The 20261-nt window shown below is 42.2% G+C and overlaps 1 protein-coding gene across 3 annotated transcripts in view; it reads right to left on the bottom strand.

The window, feature by feature from the left end:
- The window catches only part of Ctu1 (Cytosolic thiouridylase subunit 1), a 196901-nt gene that overhangs the window by 51276 nt on the left and 125364 nt on the right, over window positions 1–20261 (bottom strand). For all 3 annotated transcript variants that reach the window (XM_068384919.1, XM_068384926.1, XM_068384914.1), the window contains exon 6: window positions 13421–13609. In XM_068384919.1, coding sequence (XP_068241020.1) covers window positions 13421–13609 — 189 coding nt within the window. The remainder of the gene's footprint in view (window positions 1–13420; window positions 13610–20261) is intronic.

Genomic DNA, 20261 nt, shown 5'->3' on the forward strand with positions numbered 1-20261 from the left:
AATATGAAAAAACACGTAAAAATGTGCAAAATTTATCATTAATTGAATGCCAAGTAACAAACTACCAATTAGCTACGATGGTGGAAATGGGTTGATTTCAATTCTAAGTACAAAATACCTGAATTCGACAGGTATAAGTACAGTAGAATTGTCATTGACTTTTATCTTTCTTCGTGGCCAAGTGGGTTAAGTCACTGTCTATATAAGCTTGCCGACCAGGGTTCGATTCCCGGCCGGAGCCAAGCTCTTGTCTTTGTGTGATTTCGCCTGGGGCTCTGATCCCGAGGTCGTTAAGAGAATCCAGACATTAATATATCAAAAATATATATGGCTTATTTGAATATGAAAAAACACGTAAAAATGTGCAAAATTTATCATATATATATATATATATATATGGTCTGTTTGGGCATGGTAAGGGGTATATATAAGGCACAATTGGAGGGTAACATGAACCCAAAAGGGGGCAAAAAGCAGGACACAGAACACACAATTCCGATCATCACAAAGAACCAAGTGCAACTGAGGTAAAAGCATATGCTAAAGTCTCCCCAATTGTTGACACTACGTCCAGAGAAAACGTCGGCTCGTTACTCGCTTTTTAGGGGGGGACTTGTGAGGATCCAAGACTTTTGGAAAAAAAGGTGTGAACCTTGGGTTAAGGCGTCAATTCATTCCACGCATACTGTATATATATATATATATATATAGATATATATAGATATATATATATATATAGATATAGATATAGATATAGATATATATATATATATATATATACATATATATATAACGGATTTTGAGCGAAGCGAAAAATCTATTTTTGGGTGAGATAGCCATGGCGTCCTGATGGAAGGTTCCTTTTTGGTAGCTTCCTTGGGTATATAACTACTAAATATTCCCAGAGAATTTAACCACAGGTTATCACAGAATTCTAACTTCTGGAGCGAGTATCCTAAAGGTTTCCCTTTAAGACATCGTATATCAACAGGGGACGCATGTATTAACGCGCCACATAGCTATCTACACCCTACACAGAGTTAACACTTCGAAGTGTAGGGGCGGAGAATAGCTGGGGAGCAGTTCCACAGGTAATCTTGTTCGTGGCTACTTTTGGTACTCGAGACGTAAACAAACGGGCGCCATTGTTAAATGACGTCACGTCCGTCCTCATCCTGAAGCCAGTTGCTTGCCGATCACCATGATACAGCAGAGCAGGGTGGGACCTGAAAAACTGGACGAAGTAGCAGGGAGGGTCCATCAGGACGCCATGGCTATCTCACCCAAAAATAGATTTTTCGCTTCGCTCAAAATCCGTTTTTTGGGCTCAAGCCATGGCGTCCTGATGGAAGAATACCAGAGAATCAATGTATTGTGGTAGATTTTCCCCTATTTGAGTAAGTGCCGAGGGCTTTGAACAGGGTAGCATAGTAATCTTAATAGAAGAACCGTAGGGAAGAGAACTGCCTGCCCCCCTGGCAGTGAAGTCCCCACGGGCCATGCCGAGATCAAAGTGGTCATCGAAGGGCTACTCACCTTGCTAGAAGAACCTGAAGAACTTGGAGACAAGACTGAATGGTTGGCATTCATATAGGAACATTCTCAAGGGCAGACAAGTGGTGGTTAGGCACTGTATGTTAATGGAGAATTGTCTGGTCTCTAGGTATGAAGTAAGTAAGTATTCGTGTAGGAATATTACATTGCACAGGTGAATATATAATAAGGGTTGAAACCTTAGTAATCTTCATCAACCATAAGAGGAAGGGGATAATAAAACTATGACAAACGTGTATTTCATAGTATAAGTAGGAGCGGATTGAGACGCACAAGTAATAAAATAGAAATTTTATTTCACAATTGCAGAGTATATTAATGAAATGCAATATATGTAAAAGTAATTTACAACAAATTATAATGTACATAGTAATGAAAGACGTGCTCTTGAATCTGAAAGAGAATTTCAAATTTATTAGTAGGCACTCGTTCTCGAGGAACGTCAGTCTTTAAAGTAAAACACATCATGCTCTAGGCATGCGGCACTCGTGTGACGACTATGACATTTCACCTGGGATAAGAACAGTTATATGAAAAGCACTAAGTGTTTTTTAAATCACTACGTATCACTCGAGTGTCAACATAGGCACCCGAAGAGTTAGAGTCCCAAGTAACTCACTGTTCTATGCAGAGTTAGGTGCAGGTTTCATAACAATACCTGCGGCTACCACAAAATGTTTAACTTCGTGCACTTGTTTCGCATAATGTTTGAAGAAAACACGCGAGGATTTCCAGCCTGTGAAACTCTTAAGGCTTTCGAAATCTATACTCTGAAAGAAATTCAGAGACGATGGGACTTTTCTAGGATCGTGACCGGCGGGTGTACTGTCAGGATCCGCTCTGCGAATGAAGTAGGTGATTTTCGCTCTTAGTTGTTTCAGTGACAGGTCGCTGCCCGATGTTTCTCCTTTGAAGAGTTGGCCTCCACCAAAGTCCGAAGTTCTGCGAAGATAGACCTTGAGGCTCTCTACTGGGCATAGAGAGGCATCTTCTTTCAGGGGGCATATTCTCCAAGGACCCCATCTTTTGGTGGGTAATTCGTTTTTGGCGAGAAACGTCGGATCCGGGAAGAGGGTAAGGTCTCCTGAGTCAGTAAACAGGATATGACCCTCTTCTCTTGATAATGCCACTATTTCGCTGACTCGGGCTCCTGAAGCAAGAGCAAAAAGAAATATAACTTTCTGAGTCAGATCCTTGAGAGGGCATGAATCATTATCCAAGTTGGAGGCGAAATGGAGCACCTTGTCCAAAGACCAGGAGATCGGTTTCGGTGGGGGTGCTGGGCGTAGACGAGCGCATGCTTTCGGCAGTTTATTGAAGATGTCGCTGGACAGATCAATCTGGAAGGCATACATCAGTGGTCTAGTCAAGGCCGATTTGCAAGTAGAAATCGTGTTGGCTGCCAAGCCCTGTCCATGAAGGTGAATAAAGAAGGACATGCAAAATTCGATGGTGATTTCCGTAGGATTTTTTGCCTTGACGAATGAGACCCATTTTCTCCAGGTTGATTCGTATTGCCGTCTTGTGGATTCGGTCTTGTATTCCTCGAGGAAGTCTAGACTTTTCTTCGAGATCCCAAACCTTTTCTTCGCGGCTAGGAAGAGAAAATCATGAGATGAAGGTCCTTGATTTTCGATGATGAAGCGAAGACAGTCGACTTCTGTACTTGCTGGGAGAGAACTGGGCCCGGGAGAGGGATCAGCGTGGGCTGCAGCTCCAGGACCAGGGGGTACCAATTGCTCCGGGGCCACTTGGGAGCCACTAGGGCCGCTGTCCCATTGAAGGTTCTCAGCTTGGAGAGGACTTTCAGCAGTAGGTTGGTGGGAGGGAACAGGTAGATCTTGGACCATCTGTTCCAGTCCAGTGACATGGCGTCCACTGCCTCTGCATTGGGGTCCTCGTACGGGGCCACATATTGAGGAAGTTGATTGTTGTCGCTCGTTGCGAAGAGATCGATCTGAAGTTCTGGGACTTGGTGAGAGATGAAGGAGAATGATCTTGCGTCTAGAGACCATTCCGACTCTATCGGGCTTGTCCGGGATAGAGCGTCCGCCGTCACGTTGCGGAATCCTTGTAGGTGAACTGCAGACAGGTGCCACTTCTTCTTCTCTGCCAGACGGAAGATTGTCAGAAGCACCTGATTTATCTGGGGCGATCTTGAGCCTTGGCGATTGAGACATCGAACTACCACCGAGTTGTCTAGGGTTAGACGAATATGGATCGAGGGCGGCGGGGAGAGTTTCTTCAGTGTTAGAAGGACCGCCATGGCCTCCAAGATGTTGATGTGAAACGTCTTGAATAGGGGAGACCATGTGCCTTGAGCCTGTTTTTGGTGGGAGTGACCTCCCCAACCCTCCAGCAAAGCGTCCGTGTGGAAGTTGAGTGATGGAGGTGGGTGTTGAAGAGGGATGGACCTTTTCAGGGCCGTTGCTTCTGACCACGGCTTGAGGAGAAGCCAAAGTCTGTTTGGGAGCCGTCTCTTGAGGTCTCTTCGAGCGATGGATGCAGAACGTCTCCAGACTCCCGCGGCATCCTTTAGCTGTGCACGAAGCACTGGGTTTGTCACTGAGGCGAACTGTAGAGAGCCTAGAACTCGTTCCTGCTGACGTCTTGAGATCCGTTTGGATTTCAGCAGTCGCTTGACAGACCCTGCTATTTCCTTCCTTTTCTTCTGGGGGATGGAAAGGCGGTGTGACTGAAGGTTCCACTGGATTCCTAACCATTGGAACTTCTGAGCTGGAGAGAGGCGAGATTTCTTCGCGTTTATCTTGAATCCCAGGTGTTCTAGGAACTGGGTGACTTTGCTACAGGATCTTAAACAATCCTCGGGCGATGGAGCCCAGACTAGCCAGTCGTCGAGGTAGGCCATCACCTGGACGTCTTGGAGGCGGAGCTGTTGTACTATGGCGTCCGCCAGCTTTGTGAAGATCCGAGGGGACATGTTGAGGCCGAAGGGCATGGCCCTGAAGGCGTAGCTTTTCCTTTGGAGTCGAAATCCTAGGTAGGAGGAAGCGTGGTGGTTCATTGGAACGTGCCAGTAGGCATCCGCCAGGTCTATGGAGACCGTGTAAGAACCTCGAGGCAGAAGGGTCCTTATCTGTTGGAGAGTCAGCATCTTGAACTTGTTGTTCGCTATGAACTTGTTGAGGGGGGATAAGTCTAGAATGACTCTGAGTTTGTCGGAGTCCTTCTTGGGAACGCAAAACAGTCTCCCTTGGAACCTGGTTGACTTTACCCTCCTTATCACCTTCTTGTTCAAGAGATCTAGGACATATTCTTCCAGAAGGGGGGTTGATTGTTGGAAGAATTGCTGGAAGGTTGGGGGTGGTTGAGTCCAACTCCAGCCTAGACCCTTCTTGACGATGCTGTGTGCCCAGGGATCGAAGGTCCAACGATCCTGGAATTGGCGGAGTCTTCCTCCCACCGGAAGCACTTCATTGCTTCTGGTGTCCCGAGGGTTTACTGCCTCGGCCGCTAGCTCCCCTCCCTCCTCTGCCTCTGGAGGGACGGCGAGATGCGTCTCTGCCTGCACCTCTGCTTGAGCCTCTACCTTAGGGACGAAAGGTAGTCGTCTGTTGCTCAAAGGCAGGGGTGAAAACCGGTGACTGGGACAAAACCGGTTGGGTGACCAGCTGAAAGGTCTGCTATGGCTGAGCAGCCACTTGGGGAGTAGCGGGTCCCGGAAACTGCCGTCTCTGTTGACGTTGCTGGGGTTTTGGCTTGGAGGATTTCCTCTTAGGTTGAGGGCCATCGTCCTGAGAGGATTTCCTCTTCTTCGACATGCCCCACTTGTTGAGAAGGTTCCTATTCTCAGTGGCGGCCTTGTCGGTGATCTCTTTCACAAGATCGGAGGGAAAGAGGTGCTTACCCCAGATGTTGGAGGAAATCAGCCTCCGGGGTTCGTGTCTCACTGTGGCACTTGAGAACACGAATTCACAACAGGCTCTCCGAGCCTTCATGAAACTGTACAGGTCCTTTACCAGAGTCGCCATATGCGATTTAGCGAGCACCATGTAGTGGTCGGGGACTCTGGTGTCGCCAGCCATGACGTCAAGCTGTACTTGGAGGGACATGGATGCTGCGAGCCTTTCCTTCGTGTCTTGTTCCCGACGAAGGAGATGGTCATTAAGTTTCGGGAGGTCTTCATTAAACTGACGTCCAGCCACGTCAGGATCTAGTTTTCCCACCACGAAGGTATGCTGGATATCCTTCCAGTGTCGAACATCGGGGGGAGTCACCAGGGAGAAGGGTCTGCACTCCTCCAGTGCAGGGCAAGGCTTCCCTTCTTCCACTGCCTTGTGACACGCAGCGAAGGCCTTTTCCGTAAAGGGGAGGACCGCATCATCAGGTGCGACGTAGGTAGGGTGCTTCTTGCTCAGCGCCGGAAGCTTTGAGCAGGTAAAGCCCCTACTTTTAACAGCGTTGGCCAACATAGCCTGGGCCTTCGGGAGATCGAAAACTATCACCTCCTTAGGTTCGGTCTCCTCTTTAGAGGCAGGTTCGGATCGAAGCCGGACGTAACAGTCCGGATAAGCCTCAAAACTCGGGAAGAACTCCACTTCTTCCAGGGCAATCGAGCCGACCTTCTCGCTGATGAAGATCCTGCCCGTTGCGATGGGCATATGCTCGGCATACCTCCAGGGGTTGGCGTGCGAGCATATCGGGAGGTCCTTAACCGAGATCCTTTTCGGCTCTTTGGAAACTCCCATGGACCTGATGTACTCGTGTGTCACTTGAAGCTTCTTGTCCATAAGCGCTTCGATCATACGGAACATCTCCTGGGCGGATGGAATGGGGTCCGGGGTGGCGGAAGTAGACGGGAGAGACACTTCCGTCGGTGTAGGAGTTGGGGCGGGGGTGGAAGGCGGAGCGACCTCCTGCTCCGACTCGGTGTATTCCACCTGGTCCTCCTCATCGTCCAGCTCTTGGGCCATGAGGTTCCTCTCCGTAGTCTCCGAAATCTCCGACATGCGCTCCGCGTTGTCATTATCCAGGTGACACTCGTGCATGGACTGGGCCATGACAACATCGGGTTCCACCGATATCTGGACGGTGGGGATCTGATCCTTGGGGACCACAGAATCTGGGGATGCCTTTGGGAACAGTAAGGCCCTCATGTCTTCAGTGGCAAGGTACGGTCCAGTGGCGTTCTTCTGGAAGCCACGCACCCATTTGCGTAGCTTCTCTCGAGAAGCGTCCCTAACCTCCGCTGAAGAAGGGTTATTGAACGCGTCAACCAGGCGTTCCTGACAGACCTTTCAGTTCTGCGGGTCCCAGAACTTCAGATCTCCTTTCTTGTTGGCACAAGGGGCGTGGGTCCTACACGCCGTGTGCCCATAAAAGTGCGGGCGCTTCACTGCACAGAAGCCGTGGTCGCACTTCAGTTGCTCCTCCTGTAAGAGAAAGAGAACATGAGTATGGGGAAGTCATAAGGATGACTTCTAAACTAAAGTTAAATATTAATTGATTAATCTTTAACTTAACATTAAGTGTGATGATCAGAGAATGGGCAGAAAAGAAGGAGATAGATACATACTCCGTGTAACCCGCCCGGCTGGTTACCGTGACCTTTATCCCTAGACAATTTGTTGTGACCGAAGGCACAGGACAGAATTCGACATGGAATGCCCGGAAGGCAGTGGGAATTCTATTGGGAATTGTCAAGGGTATAAAGCTAGGACTGAGGCCACTCAGACTCTAGAATTGGGAACGTAGAAGATCCCAGAGGGTAACGGTTTCCGGCAACCAGCCGTGCTAAGATACACACAGCATGCTGGAAATCTGTGATATGCAAGAAGACAGCATGGTTACTGATAGAACGGTAAGATAATACCTATCCATTTACGTAATCAAACCATCTGGTTGCGATATAGGGCTATCAACATCAGATGATAGCTAGTAGAAGGGGGTGCAAGTCATCTTGACGCCTCCGGAAGGCTCCGGCAGACCGCCGGCATGCCGGAGGCCGCTCAAGCAGAGTTTCTGGCATTAGGGAAGACAATATAGAAGTCAAGAGTAATACCAGGGTGGCGGCCGCCGGCACAGCGGCGGCACGCCGTCGGGGAGGTTGCCGGCTTGGTGACAGGAACAAGGATGGTTATAGCAGAACCGAACTTCCGGCAGCGGATGCCGGCAGCGGATGCCGGCACTCCGGGGGCCGGCCGGTGGACGGACGACCAAAGCTATGAGGAAAGAGGGAAGGCCATTGGCTGGATGCCGGCGGCAGGCGGCAGTCCCCCGGCACACGGAGGACTGGCGGCCCAGAGGGTAAGGGATAAGTCACCAAGGTAGGAGGTGGGTATCACCGACAGTGGAGGCGGCAAGGGACCGGCACCAGGATAGTGAAAGAGACAGAAGGAGGGATGTAGGGGTCCGGCCACGGACCCCAAGACATCCCACCTGAGTGGGTGTACCCATGATAGAGGCTAGCCCTATCACCCAGAAGCAGGGGCCGCAGAGGACCGGGAGCTAAGGTAGCCCAAGGGAGGGCTAGGGAACACCCAAGAGGGGGGGAGAACCCCTGCAGACAGAACGCATCCAGTGGCTAACCCCATAGGACACTATGAAGGGTATATGTACCAGAGCGGACTGCACACAGGAGCTCAAGGTAGCCCTATCACTCCACCCTAAGGAGGAGTTGTAGGACAGGGGACAGATGGGTATAGACTAACCTAAGTATGGGCTAGGCCATACAAGAGATAGGTGGGGAGGGGAGAAGAGAAGGGTCTTCTGTGGAGGAGGTTCTGTACCAGAGCGGCCACCGAGGAAGGGAGGATACTCCCTAGCCTAAGGTAAGGCAGCCTGTCTGAAAACGGTGCATGGGTATCGTTTCAGCAAGGTACAGAGCTAACTCCCCCAATACCTAACCTAGAGCAGGGATGTTACACCCTGAACTAGGAAGGATGGAAGACGTATCGCTATTGCAGGGAAGGTCGGCGACCTAGCCCCAGCAATAGAGGACGGACTAGCCGTTCCTCATTCTCGGACGCAACCCTAAGGGGGAATCATTCCCTTAGGAGAGACAGAGAAGCGATATATACTCTGATAAGCGCCTGATCCCCTTACGTGGTAGGGGGAGCAAGGCTGCACAGAGGGGATGCCCTAAGGCAGGGGATGAAGGAAGCATATAGGGGTCCTACTTGTAGGTTAGGTTAGAAAGGCACACTAACTAACCTATCCCCTATATGGTCCCAGAAGGCGAAAACACTTGCATCACAGTCAATAGTATTATAAAATAATGCCACTATCTTCATAAATTAACCTAGGATCACTGACAATATCATGCATGAACACTGATATAGGCGCTCTGGCCTAGGGGCTAGACTAGCCAATAGGTATGGGGTCAATTGATGACCGATAAAAATGCGTCAAAACACGATATAAAAGTTCCTAGCTATGAAGACTAAATAACTAATAGTATCGATTAGTTAATGAGGCCGGAAGAGCGCTGTTGAGGCTATCTAAATAAGGCATGCAAACAACAGCGACGCCATAAAATGGCGGGTCCGGTCGAGGCACACCTCTGCCACAAAACATCAAATATCTCGAAAAGTAAAAGTTACTTTACGGTCAGAGCTTATTTAAACAATACTGGAACCTTGTACAGTACTCAACTTTCCAGAAGAAGGCGAGGCCGAGGGTAGAGACATGGCTAAGATGCAAGTCGATAAGTACGCACAAGGAAAAATCCGGCTAGTAAGGCAAGCTACTAAACGAAGGATGAGGACGGACGTGACGTCATTTAACAAGGGCGCCCGTTTGTTTACGTCTCGAGTACCAAAAGTAGCCACGAACGAGATTAGCTGTGGAACGGCTCCCCAGCTATTCTCCGCCCCTACACTTCGAAGTGTTAACTCTGTGTAGGGTGTAGATAGCTATGTGGCGCGTTAATACATGCGTCCCCTGTTGATATACGATTTCTTAAAGGGAAACCTTTAGGATACTCGCTCCAGAAGTTAGAATTCTGTGATAACCTGTGGTTAAATTCTCTGGGAATATTTAGTAGTTATATACCCAAGGAAGCTACCAAAAAGGAACCTTCCATCAGGACGCCATGGCTTGAGCTCAAATATATATATATATATATATATATATATATATATATATATATACATATATATATATATATATATATATATATATATATATATATATATATATATATATATATATATATATATATATATATATATATATATATATATATATATACAGTTGCTCCCCTACTTACGAACATTCGAGTTACGAACAACGGTACATACGAACATGTCAGTGCGTATGTCGAAAAATGTTCGGAAAGAGATGCTGTAAGTTAGATTTTGTATTGCGCGCCTTTTTCTGAGTAGTGCTTCTTTCCGCCGTTAATACCGACGCTTGGCGCTGTGAGAGTTCACCCAGCATCCACCTTCCTCTGCCCAGTTCGTTGCAGTGCGTAAGTGCGTGAACGTATCCCCAGTGCGCAAAGAACTTTTTTCATTTTTATCATTAAATATCTCGTGCATCCATTATTCAATATGGTTGGTGAAAAGCGAAAGGCTTCTAGTGAGAGTGGTAGTGCAAAGAAGAGGCAAGCCATTTCATTTGAAACGAAAGTGGCAATAATAAAGAAGCTTGATACGGGTGAGAAAATGGTGAGCGTTGCACGGGCATACAACTTGAATCGTTCGACCGTCGGTACCATTTATAAACAGAAAGATCGTATAATGGAACACGTGAAAGGTGCAGTGCCGATGCAATCGACGATCATTAGCAAAAAAAAGAGGGAAAATCATAGAAGAGATGGAGAAACTTCTCACCATTTGGCTCGAGGATCAGCAGCAGCGGCGTATTCCTCTGAGCCTTATGCTCCTTCAGGAGAAGGCCAAATCTATCTTTGAGGATGTCAAGGCTAAGGCTGGGGAAAGCGCTGCCGAAGAAACGTTTTCTGACAGCCATGGGTGGTTTTCCCGTTTCAAGAAGAGGGCTAATCTCCACCATGTGTCCGTGTCCGGAGAGGCAGCATCTGCGGACAAAGAGGCTGCCGAGCGATTCCCCCAAGTGTTGAAGGAGATCATTGAGGAGGGTGGCTATTCGGCTAAGCAGATCTTCAATGTCGACGAAACGGGTCTTTTTTGGAAGAAAATGCCAGAGAAGACCTACATTAGCCGTGAGGAGAAGACGATGCCCGGATATAAAGCGGCTAAAGACCGCCTAACCTTAATGCTTGGGGCGAATGCTGAAGGGAGCTACAAGCTGAAGCCGCTGCTAGTTTACCGGGCAGCTAACCCTCGAGCCCTGAAGAACGTGACGAAAAGCTCTCTCCCCGTTATATGGATGTCAAACATGAAGGCATGGGTGACACTCGCTGTATATGAGGACTGGTTCTTCCACCATTTCATCCCAGAAGTGAAGTTGTATTGCTAGGAAAATGGAATTCCATTCAAGATCCTGCTGGTGCTGGACAATGCCCCTGGCCACCCCCCGCACTTGAATGATTTTCATCCTGATGTCAAAGTTGTGTACCTGCCGCCAAATACAACTTCACTTCTGCAGCCGATGGACCAGGGCATTATCGCCAATTTCAAGAAATATTACACCCGACGGACGTACAGGATGGCCTTGAAAGCAGTGGATTCTGACCCCGAGATGACCTTACGGAGGTACTGGAAATCATATAACATCTTTAACTGCGTAAAAAACATTGATGCATCATGGCGTGAGGTTACCGAGGTCAACCCCAACGCCGTGTGGAGGCCTCTATGCCCTCAGTTCGTCAACGACTTCCGTGGCTTTGATCAGGAGGGCATCAATAAAGAAATTCTCAGCACTCTTGTCGGCCTAAGTGACAAACTCGAGCTTGACCTGCAGGAGGAGGACTTCGAGGAATTGCTTGAGTCCCATGAGGAGGAATTGAGTAACCAAGACCTCGTGGAGTTGGAGGCTCAGCAACGTGTCGAGGAGGAGGAGGAGGAGGAGGAAGAAACGCCTGTCCCCATGAAGAAATTCGAGACGAAACTCTTGGCCGAGGGGTTTTCGCTCATATATAAAGCCTTCGCACTCTTCGAGCAGCAAGACCCAAATATTGAACGTTGCACAAAGGTTGCAAATCAATTGAATGATGCCATACAGTGCTACCGCATCATTTATGATGAAAAAAAGAAGAAAACTGTGCAATCGTCGTTAGATCGCTTCTTTCGGCCAGTTTCTAGTAAATCCTCCAAGGAAGATACTCATCAACCCTCATCATCATCTCCTCGACCCTCAACTTCTTCCTACATTGAAGTTACGGAGGAGGAAGTAACTTTTGAAGCCCATTCCAGCAACGACGAAGACCCTCTCATGATATAAAATCCTCCTCTTCCTCCATCATCTCCTTAAGCATCGAGTACATCTTCCAAAAGTAAGTTAAACTTCATTTCATTTATCTTATTACGTACATATACATACTGTGTGTGTGTCTCTCTCTCTCTCTCTCTCTCTCTCTCTCTCTCTAACATACGTAGTACAGTACTGTACGTATTCTCTCCATTTTATTAAATGTTTTTTTCAGTACAAACCAATACAGGTTACTTATACAAGCCTTAAACATACTTATATAAACCTTCAATATACTTATATAGGCCTTAAACATAAATTATAATACAAAATATAGCACTGAAGCAACTTACGAACGAATTCACCTTACGAACGATCGTTCGGAACGTAACTCATTCGTAAGTTGGGGAGCGTCTGTATATATATATATATATATATATATATATATATATATATATATATATATATATATATATATATATATATATATATATATATATATATATATATATATATATATATATATATATATATATATATATATATATATATATATATATATATATATGTACATATATACAGTATATATATATATATATATATATATATATATATATATATATATGTATATATATATATATATACCAAGGCACTTCCCCCAGTTTTGGTGGGTAGCTGACATTAAACGAATGAACAAAATGGACCTTTCCTCTCTGCGCTCCTCCTAGCCTTACAAGGGATTAAAATTAGCTAAATACTTCAATTCAGATCCTAAGTCATTCCCCTTCACGACTGCTAAAATTATGGTTGTCAGATGAGAAAAAATGCTCATGTAAGCATTGTCTAAACTTACGTGTTAGTAATAGTTCTCAGTGGGTAACGTAGTCATTACGTATACAGACATATTTAAGTTTAGAGGTGCTGTGACAGTTTAAATAGAGCTTAACCCTATGGATTTCCCTTATGCACATTGAATATGTTCTTTGCACATTGATACACTGGCCCTAGAGCATGGAAGAAAATATTTCTTTGGCATATCACATTGCAATGAATTCCTGTTCCTAGCCTTTACAGGAAAGCCCTTGGGGAGCACACAACTAACTCCTAACTTCTATTTTATTAAAATTAATAATTACAACTTTGCACTTTAAGCATTATTTGAGAATAAACTCTGTCCTAAAAGCATTGTAATACTGTATTCATTTTACAGAACTGTAGGCTATCCTTACAAGAGTTAAATATCGTAATGGAACTATTAAACTACTGTACTTAATAATAATAGTATGGATTCAGTAAACAAATACACATAAATCAAGAAAAATATTCTTTTGTTAACCAGTTTTCATTAGGGGTTGCTTGTATAGTGTTGTAACTATTTGTGCCTGATACTGTATTATAAATAGGATAAGGTAACAAAAAGTCAAAAAGGCATATATGTAGGAGATAGCATTAAGTCTTGCAAGAGCTTAAATGCTCAAGAAACATGGTCGGCCAGAAAAATAGTGATATCTTTACAAATAAATAAAATTCTGTAAAAGGAAAAAAGTACAAACTACCTTTGGTTATATCTTACTGTTACAATAGCTGTACATCTTTGTAGTCTTGCAATATCACCTCGGAGTATATTCATCAAAACTGTTTCAGCAATGTCATCTGCATTGTGTCCTGTGACAATCTTATCTACTTTAAGAAGAGTTGCTCCACGATCTAAGGCTTGCCTTCTGAAGACTCCACAAAAGGTACAGTTGTTTTTTCGTCCTGCCTAGAAATATTTTAGCACATTATTTGTAAAGAAACATAAATACTGAGCAATAATAACAAAATACAGTAAACTACAGTATCAATAAGTTGATTCCTTAATGGATGGGGTTATAGCTGATTTCAAGAAATTATTGAAAATTAGGTAATAAAATTTTTGAAAGTTTAATGTATAAATCTAAACATCCTCAAGTTTATTGCAAAAAAAAAAAAAAATTCAGCCATTTACTGACAATTTTTTCCACCACTTTCAAGGCCCTGCTAATCCTTCTGAGAGAAAAATACAATTAACCGTCCTTATTGGCGAATAATGAGGTATCAAATTCAATGTATAATATGCGACCCAAAACTTAGAAACCTAATTCTTAAACTATACCAATTTCAACACATACGGAATTCTTGCCCTATTTACTTTCAACTTGATCTTCAGACAAAATAAAAAACAAAGAAATTTACGCAATGATGTAAGCATAACCCTTTGTTTCCACATTATGAATATTTATCAAATTGACTCCTATAGAGCTGGCTTGAGTAAATATGGGAGAGAGAAATTATGACATACCGTATATTAAATCTGATTGATAAAAAAATAGTAGAGATAAAAATCTACATTTTCTCTGTTAAAACTAAGCTTCTTGAAAACATTAAAATCTTGAAAACAAAATTTCTCAGATACTGATAAATTGGCATATAGTGTTCTCCAACCATAATAATAAATCATTTTATCTTTTAAAAACTGCATTCAGAAGAAATATATCATATGCTTAAAATTGTCACATTTATGAGGTGTACACATTACAAAACCATGGCACAATCTTGTATGACCAATAAGCAATATTTTAAAATTACTTCAGGTTTTTGTATTTCTGGTATGATCCCCATGAAGAAATAACTACCGGTAGTTACCTCCACCAACAAAGATCGAAGGTGATGTTTTACCCCCTGTTTGTGTGTGTATTTGTTAGTCAACAGCTTCCTGGCAACAATATAAATTGTAGAGTAATGAAACTTGCTGTGATTAACTGTTATGTAAAAAGATGGATATGAATAAATTTTGGAAGGTCAAAGGTTACAGTCAAGCAAAGTGTCCAATTCACGTAATCAGCCATAAGTTTGGACATCATTCTCATGGAGACTTCAAACTTGATTCATATTTGATAGTATGAAAATCCACACCAATTAATACATGTTAAAAGGTCAAAGGTCAAGGTCAAACAAAAGGTAAAATTCCAGTCATCAACCATGCAGCTATAATTTTAATCGTAAAGCAATGAAACTTGCAGGGATTTTAAACTGTTATATAAAAAGCCGTTAAGATAAAAAATCCTAGGGCAAGGTCAAGCACAAGGTAAAATGCCGGTCATCAACCATACGGCCACAATTTTAATCATAAAGCAATGAAACTTGCAGGGATTTTAAACCGTTATGTAAAGAGCTGGAAATGATTAATTGATTCTGGGAAAGGCATGCGGATTTGGAGAAATAAGCTGCCATGACAGAGGTCTGCACTCTCAGAGTGCTTTTCTAGTTTTATTTGTTTCAATTTATCCTTTTCAGATTTCTTATACCACATAGTTTGCCATTTTGTTACTATAAAATACTTTAAGATGGTCACATAATCCTTAATGGGAAATTTAATGACAAGTTATGGTTGTTATCTCCGCCAACGAAGTTGGAAGGAGGTTATGTTTTTGCCCCTGTTTGTGTGTTTGTTTGTGAACAGCTTCCTTACCACAATTTTAATCGTAGAGTAAAGAAACTTGCAGGGATATTAAACTAATGTAAAGAGCTGTTAAGGTCAAAAGTGAAGGTCAAGTCCAAGGTCAAGCAAAAGGTCAAGTTCCGGTCATCAACCATACAGCCACAATTTTATTTGTAAAGTAGTTAAAATCGCAAGGATTTTAAACTCTTATGTAAAGAACTGTTAAGGTCAAACGTCAAGGTCGAGTCCAAGGTCAAGGAAAAGGTCATCAACCATACAACCAAAATTTTAATCATAAAGTGATGAAACTTGCAGGAATTTTAAACTGTTATGTAAAGAGCTGGAAATGATTAATTGATTCTGGGAAAGGCATGCTGATTTGGAAAAATAGGCTGCCATGGCAGAGGTCTGCACTCTCAGAGTGCTTTTCTAGTTTTATTTGTTTCAATTTATCCTTTTTAGATTTCTTATACCAGATAGTTTGCCATTTTGTTACTATAAAATACTTTAAGATGGTCACATAATCCTTAATGGGAAATTTAATATTAAGTTATGGTCATTACCTCTGCCAACAAAGTTAGGAGGAGGTTATGGTTTAGCCCCTGTATGTTTGAGTGTGTGTGATTGTTTTAGAACAGTTTTCTTGCCACAATTTTAATCTTAGAGTAATGAAACTTGAAGGAATTAACTGTTTTGTAAAAATCTGGAAATGATTATTAAACTTTGGAAAGTCAAGGTCAAGCAAAATGCCCAATTCACGTAATCAGCTATAGGTTTGGACATTGTTGTCACAGAGACTTCAAACTTGGTTCATATTTGAGTGTATGAAAATCCACGCCAATTAATGCATGTTAAGGTCAAAGGTCAAGGTCGATCAAAATATTGAGAAATAAGCTGCTGTGGCAAAGGTCTGCACTCAACTAAGTGCCCCTCTAGTTTTCTTGCTGATTTAGCAGCATCATCTGCATTCTCACCACCAACAACTCCAATATGGGTAGGAATTAAGCATATTTTAATATTTACCCAGTGAGAATAGAATTAGTTAAGAAGCTCTTCAATTTTTAATACCAGTTGGTTCTTATGTGTATAACCTTCAAGAGCTTCTTGAATTGGAATGAAAAACAAACTTAAGATGCACCCTATCTTTAATTGTTTTAAACATGTCAATTGCCAGTAATATTGCTGATAGTTCAAATGTAAATACTAATGCTTCACTAGGTTAGGAGAGGTAGCTTGTTTTTTTCTGAGGATATTGCAGCACAGCCAAAACCCATTGAAGATTTAGAGCCATAAGTACATATAGCATATTATTATTATTATCAATTTCTAAGCTACAACCCTAGTTGGAAAGACAGAATGCTATAAGCCCAGGGGCTTCAACAGGGAAAATAGCCCAGTGAGGAAAGGAAACAAGGAAAAATAACATATTTTAAGAACAGTAACATTAGAATAAAAAATCTCCAATATAAACCATAAAAACTTAACAAAAAAAGAGGAAGAGAAATAAGATAGACTAGTGTGCCCGAGTGTACCCTCAAGCAAGAGAACTCTAACCCAAGACAGTGGAAGACCATGGTACAGAGGCTATGGCAATAACCAAGACTAGAGAACAATGGTTTGACTCTGGAGTGTCCTTCTCCTAGAAGAGCTGCTGACTATAGCTAGAGTACCTTCTACCTTACTAAGAGGAAAGTGGCCACTAAACAATTACTGTGCAGTAACCCCTTGGGTGAAGAAGAATTGTTTGGTAATTTCAGTGTTGTCAAGTGTATGAGGACAGAGGAGAATAAGTAAAGAATAGGCCAGACTATCTGGTGTGTGTGTGCAGGCAAAGGGAAAATGAATCGTAATTAGAGAGAAGGATTCAATGTAGTACTGTCTGGCCAGTCAAATGACCCCATAACTCTCTAGCGGTAGTATCTCAACGGATGGCTGGTGCCCTGGCCAACCTACTACCTAGCAAAGTCTTTTCCTCTAAATATGTTTCAAGGTATGGTGTTAATGGTGACTCATAGTAAATTTATATTTCTTGATAGATAAACAAGCTGAGAGCATATTTTTGTTTCTCTATGATTTAAAGTAAAGGAAACAGAGGTTGAATAAGGTTCTTTCTGACTTTTATAAATAGTAAGAGTTTATTTGCTCTTATTGAGAATGGCAGTTCATGATTGTTTATAAATATATCGCTTTGACTGAAGAGCTTATTTGTTGTAGAATTGGTGGCTACGATCTTCAATGCAATTCATATTGTTATAAAATCTCAATGTAAGGACAAAGCTGGCTTCCCACTTTTACATAAAACTAATATATTTGGGGGAGATCTAAAGGCTCCACTACAAAGTCCCAGGCTTCAAGTGTGTATTGGATCTAAATACTTCAAAGTAGTTTCTGATCCTGATCCATATATTAGGCTACCATAATTCATTCTCATTAACACTAATGTTTTTCAGATGTTCAATAAAGTTGATCTCTTTGCACCTCGTACTGTATGAGACAACTTCATCATAACTGAGAAATGATTATTGTATTTATATCTGATGTAAGATATGTGTGCTTTTTAATTGAGGTTAGTCCCAACGATTTTACCTTACAGTATTATGGAATTGGATTTGAGCATTGCACAATGTGATATTTACATCTTGATTTTGCTTTCATCTACAATTTTTATAAAACATTATTGTTCGTTTTTTTTTTCTTTTTCAACAGAAAAATTGAAACCAATAGCGCAGTCCAAAATTGTATTTTTTGTGTTGCGTTATTTAGAATTCTTTGCAAATGACAAAGATTACATGAAGAACAGTATATTGCAAAATCATTCACATAAAGGCTACTTTGCACTCCTTGTGTCATTTGAGCAACTATGTTATCAACTGACAACGCAATGATTGAGTTTTGTCAGTGCTAGAGTGTGGACGTGTTGTGTCAAGCTCTGCTATTCATGCCGTGAGTCATGCTTTAGCTTTGTGTTTCTCGCTTAGAATATCATTGAAAAGATATTAGTTAATCTCATGGAGAAACCTAAGTGATAAGAAACAGTGCACCATGTCTGCTCCTAACTATATCTACTTCAAATGTAATGAAACGGATGGAGATCGGAAAAAATGGATAGTACGTGAATGTAACAGACCCTACCATAAGAGATGCTTGCATATAGTGACAGGCATCAGTGAGATTGACCGGAATAACCTAGATTGGTTATGCCCTCACTGCGTACGTGATGCCAGACAAAACAATTTAGTAATATCAAAATTAAAGGAAGATGTAAACATGAGTAATCTGGCCATGAACGAACAAGATGCGAAAATATATGACTTGGAAAACAAACTTGCGAACCTTGGCGCAGACGCAGCAAATTCCACCCAGACCACCGACCTCACTGAGAAAGTTAACATTCTTGCCATGAATATGGAATCAATTAAAGCAACACTTCAAACATTGATAGACCCAAAACTGGAGAAACCTACCTTTGCTGACAAAGTTAAGGGAAAAAAAAATCTGTTGATAATTAAATCAACTAATACAACAACTATAATTACTGAAAGAAAATGTGAGGTTGAACAAGCCCTTAAAGACATTCCTATACTTAATACAAGGTCAACTACGAATGGAAATGTTGTTGTAAACTTTGCAAACAATATGATCAGAGAAGAGGCAGCAAACAAAATTCAGACATTGGTAGCTGACACTGAAACAAGAAAAATCGGAAAACTAAAACCAAAAATAATGATATGCAATGTATACAATGATGAAGATGATGTAGTAAATGCTTTGATTCAAAGAAATAGCTGCCTGGACCATATCCAAAATATAGAAGATAAGATAAGTGTAGTCCTGAAGAAAATTTCCTCGGGGGGGACCACCCACCATGTGCTGAAATGTGATCCCGAAGTTCGGAGGGCTATTCATAATAATGGTGACAAAGTTTTGCTACGATGGGATATCTATAACATATGTGATAGGTACCACGTGATCACCTGCTACCACTGTCAGAGGTATGGACATTTTGAAAAAGATTGCAAGTCTAAGAATGAAGACACTCCAGCAGGGAGTGTAATTCGCAAGTGTCAAAGTGTATAAACTGCACAAAGTTAAACAAACCGAGTGACCATACAGTATATTCTAGAGACTGCAATGCTTTTGACTTGGAATTGAAAAGACTAGTGGAAAATACTGATCATGGTTACTAGTTATGTCATAAACTGTGGCTATGTAAATATACAATCTGTAAGTAATAAGACTGTTCAAATTCGAGAATTGATATACGAGAAAAATTTAGATATACAGTACTAGCATTATCTGAAACATGGCTAAACAACTTAAACAAGGCAAAGATCACTGAAATGACGGCACCCCCCACACATGCTTTCTTTCACATACCAAGAGACGGTAGATCTGGTGGGGGTGTCGGACTCTTTATTCATAACAGTTACTCATGTAACAAGCTTTGAATATATAGAAATAAAACATTTATGCCAAAAAATAGAAGAATATCCTTTGTAACAATCTACAAACCTCCTAGAACAAACTCTAGCATCTTTTTTGAAGAATTCGATGCTCTCATTGAGATGATTATCATGGAGAAAAACGAATTAGTTATCTGTGGAGACTTCAATTTTTGGATGGATGACGCATCAAATATTGATGCTTTGGCATTTAGTGAGTTATTAGAATCATATTGACTATTGAATAATGTCGACTGCACAACTACTTTAACTGGGCATACGCTAGACTTAGTTATAAGTGATGACATGAATAATATTGTATCTGATATAAAAGTCGAAGAGAAATGTACTATCTCCCCAGTACACAAACTTACTACGTTTAGTCTACCTCTACAGAAACATGCATTAGTAAAGAAAATAACTTTAGACTTAAATCAAATTTTTCTCCTACCATATTTATTGAGGAAGTTACAAAGAAAATAAATGATGCTATCAACATTCCCTGTGATCAC

This window comes from Palaemon carinicauda, chromosome 1 (genome assembly GCF_036898095.1).
Source record: "Palaemon carinicauda isolate YSFRI2023 chromosome 1, ASM3689809v2, whole genome shotgun sequence".
NCBI lineage: Eukaryota > Metazoa > Arthropoda > Malacostraca > Decapoda > Palaemonidae > Palaemon > Palaemon carinicauda.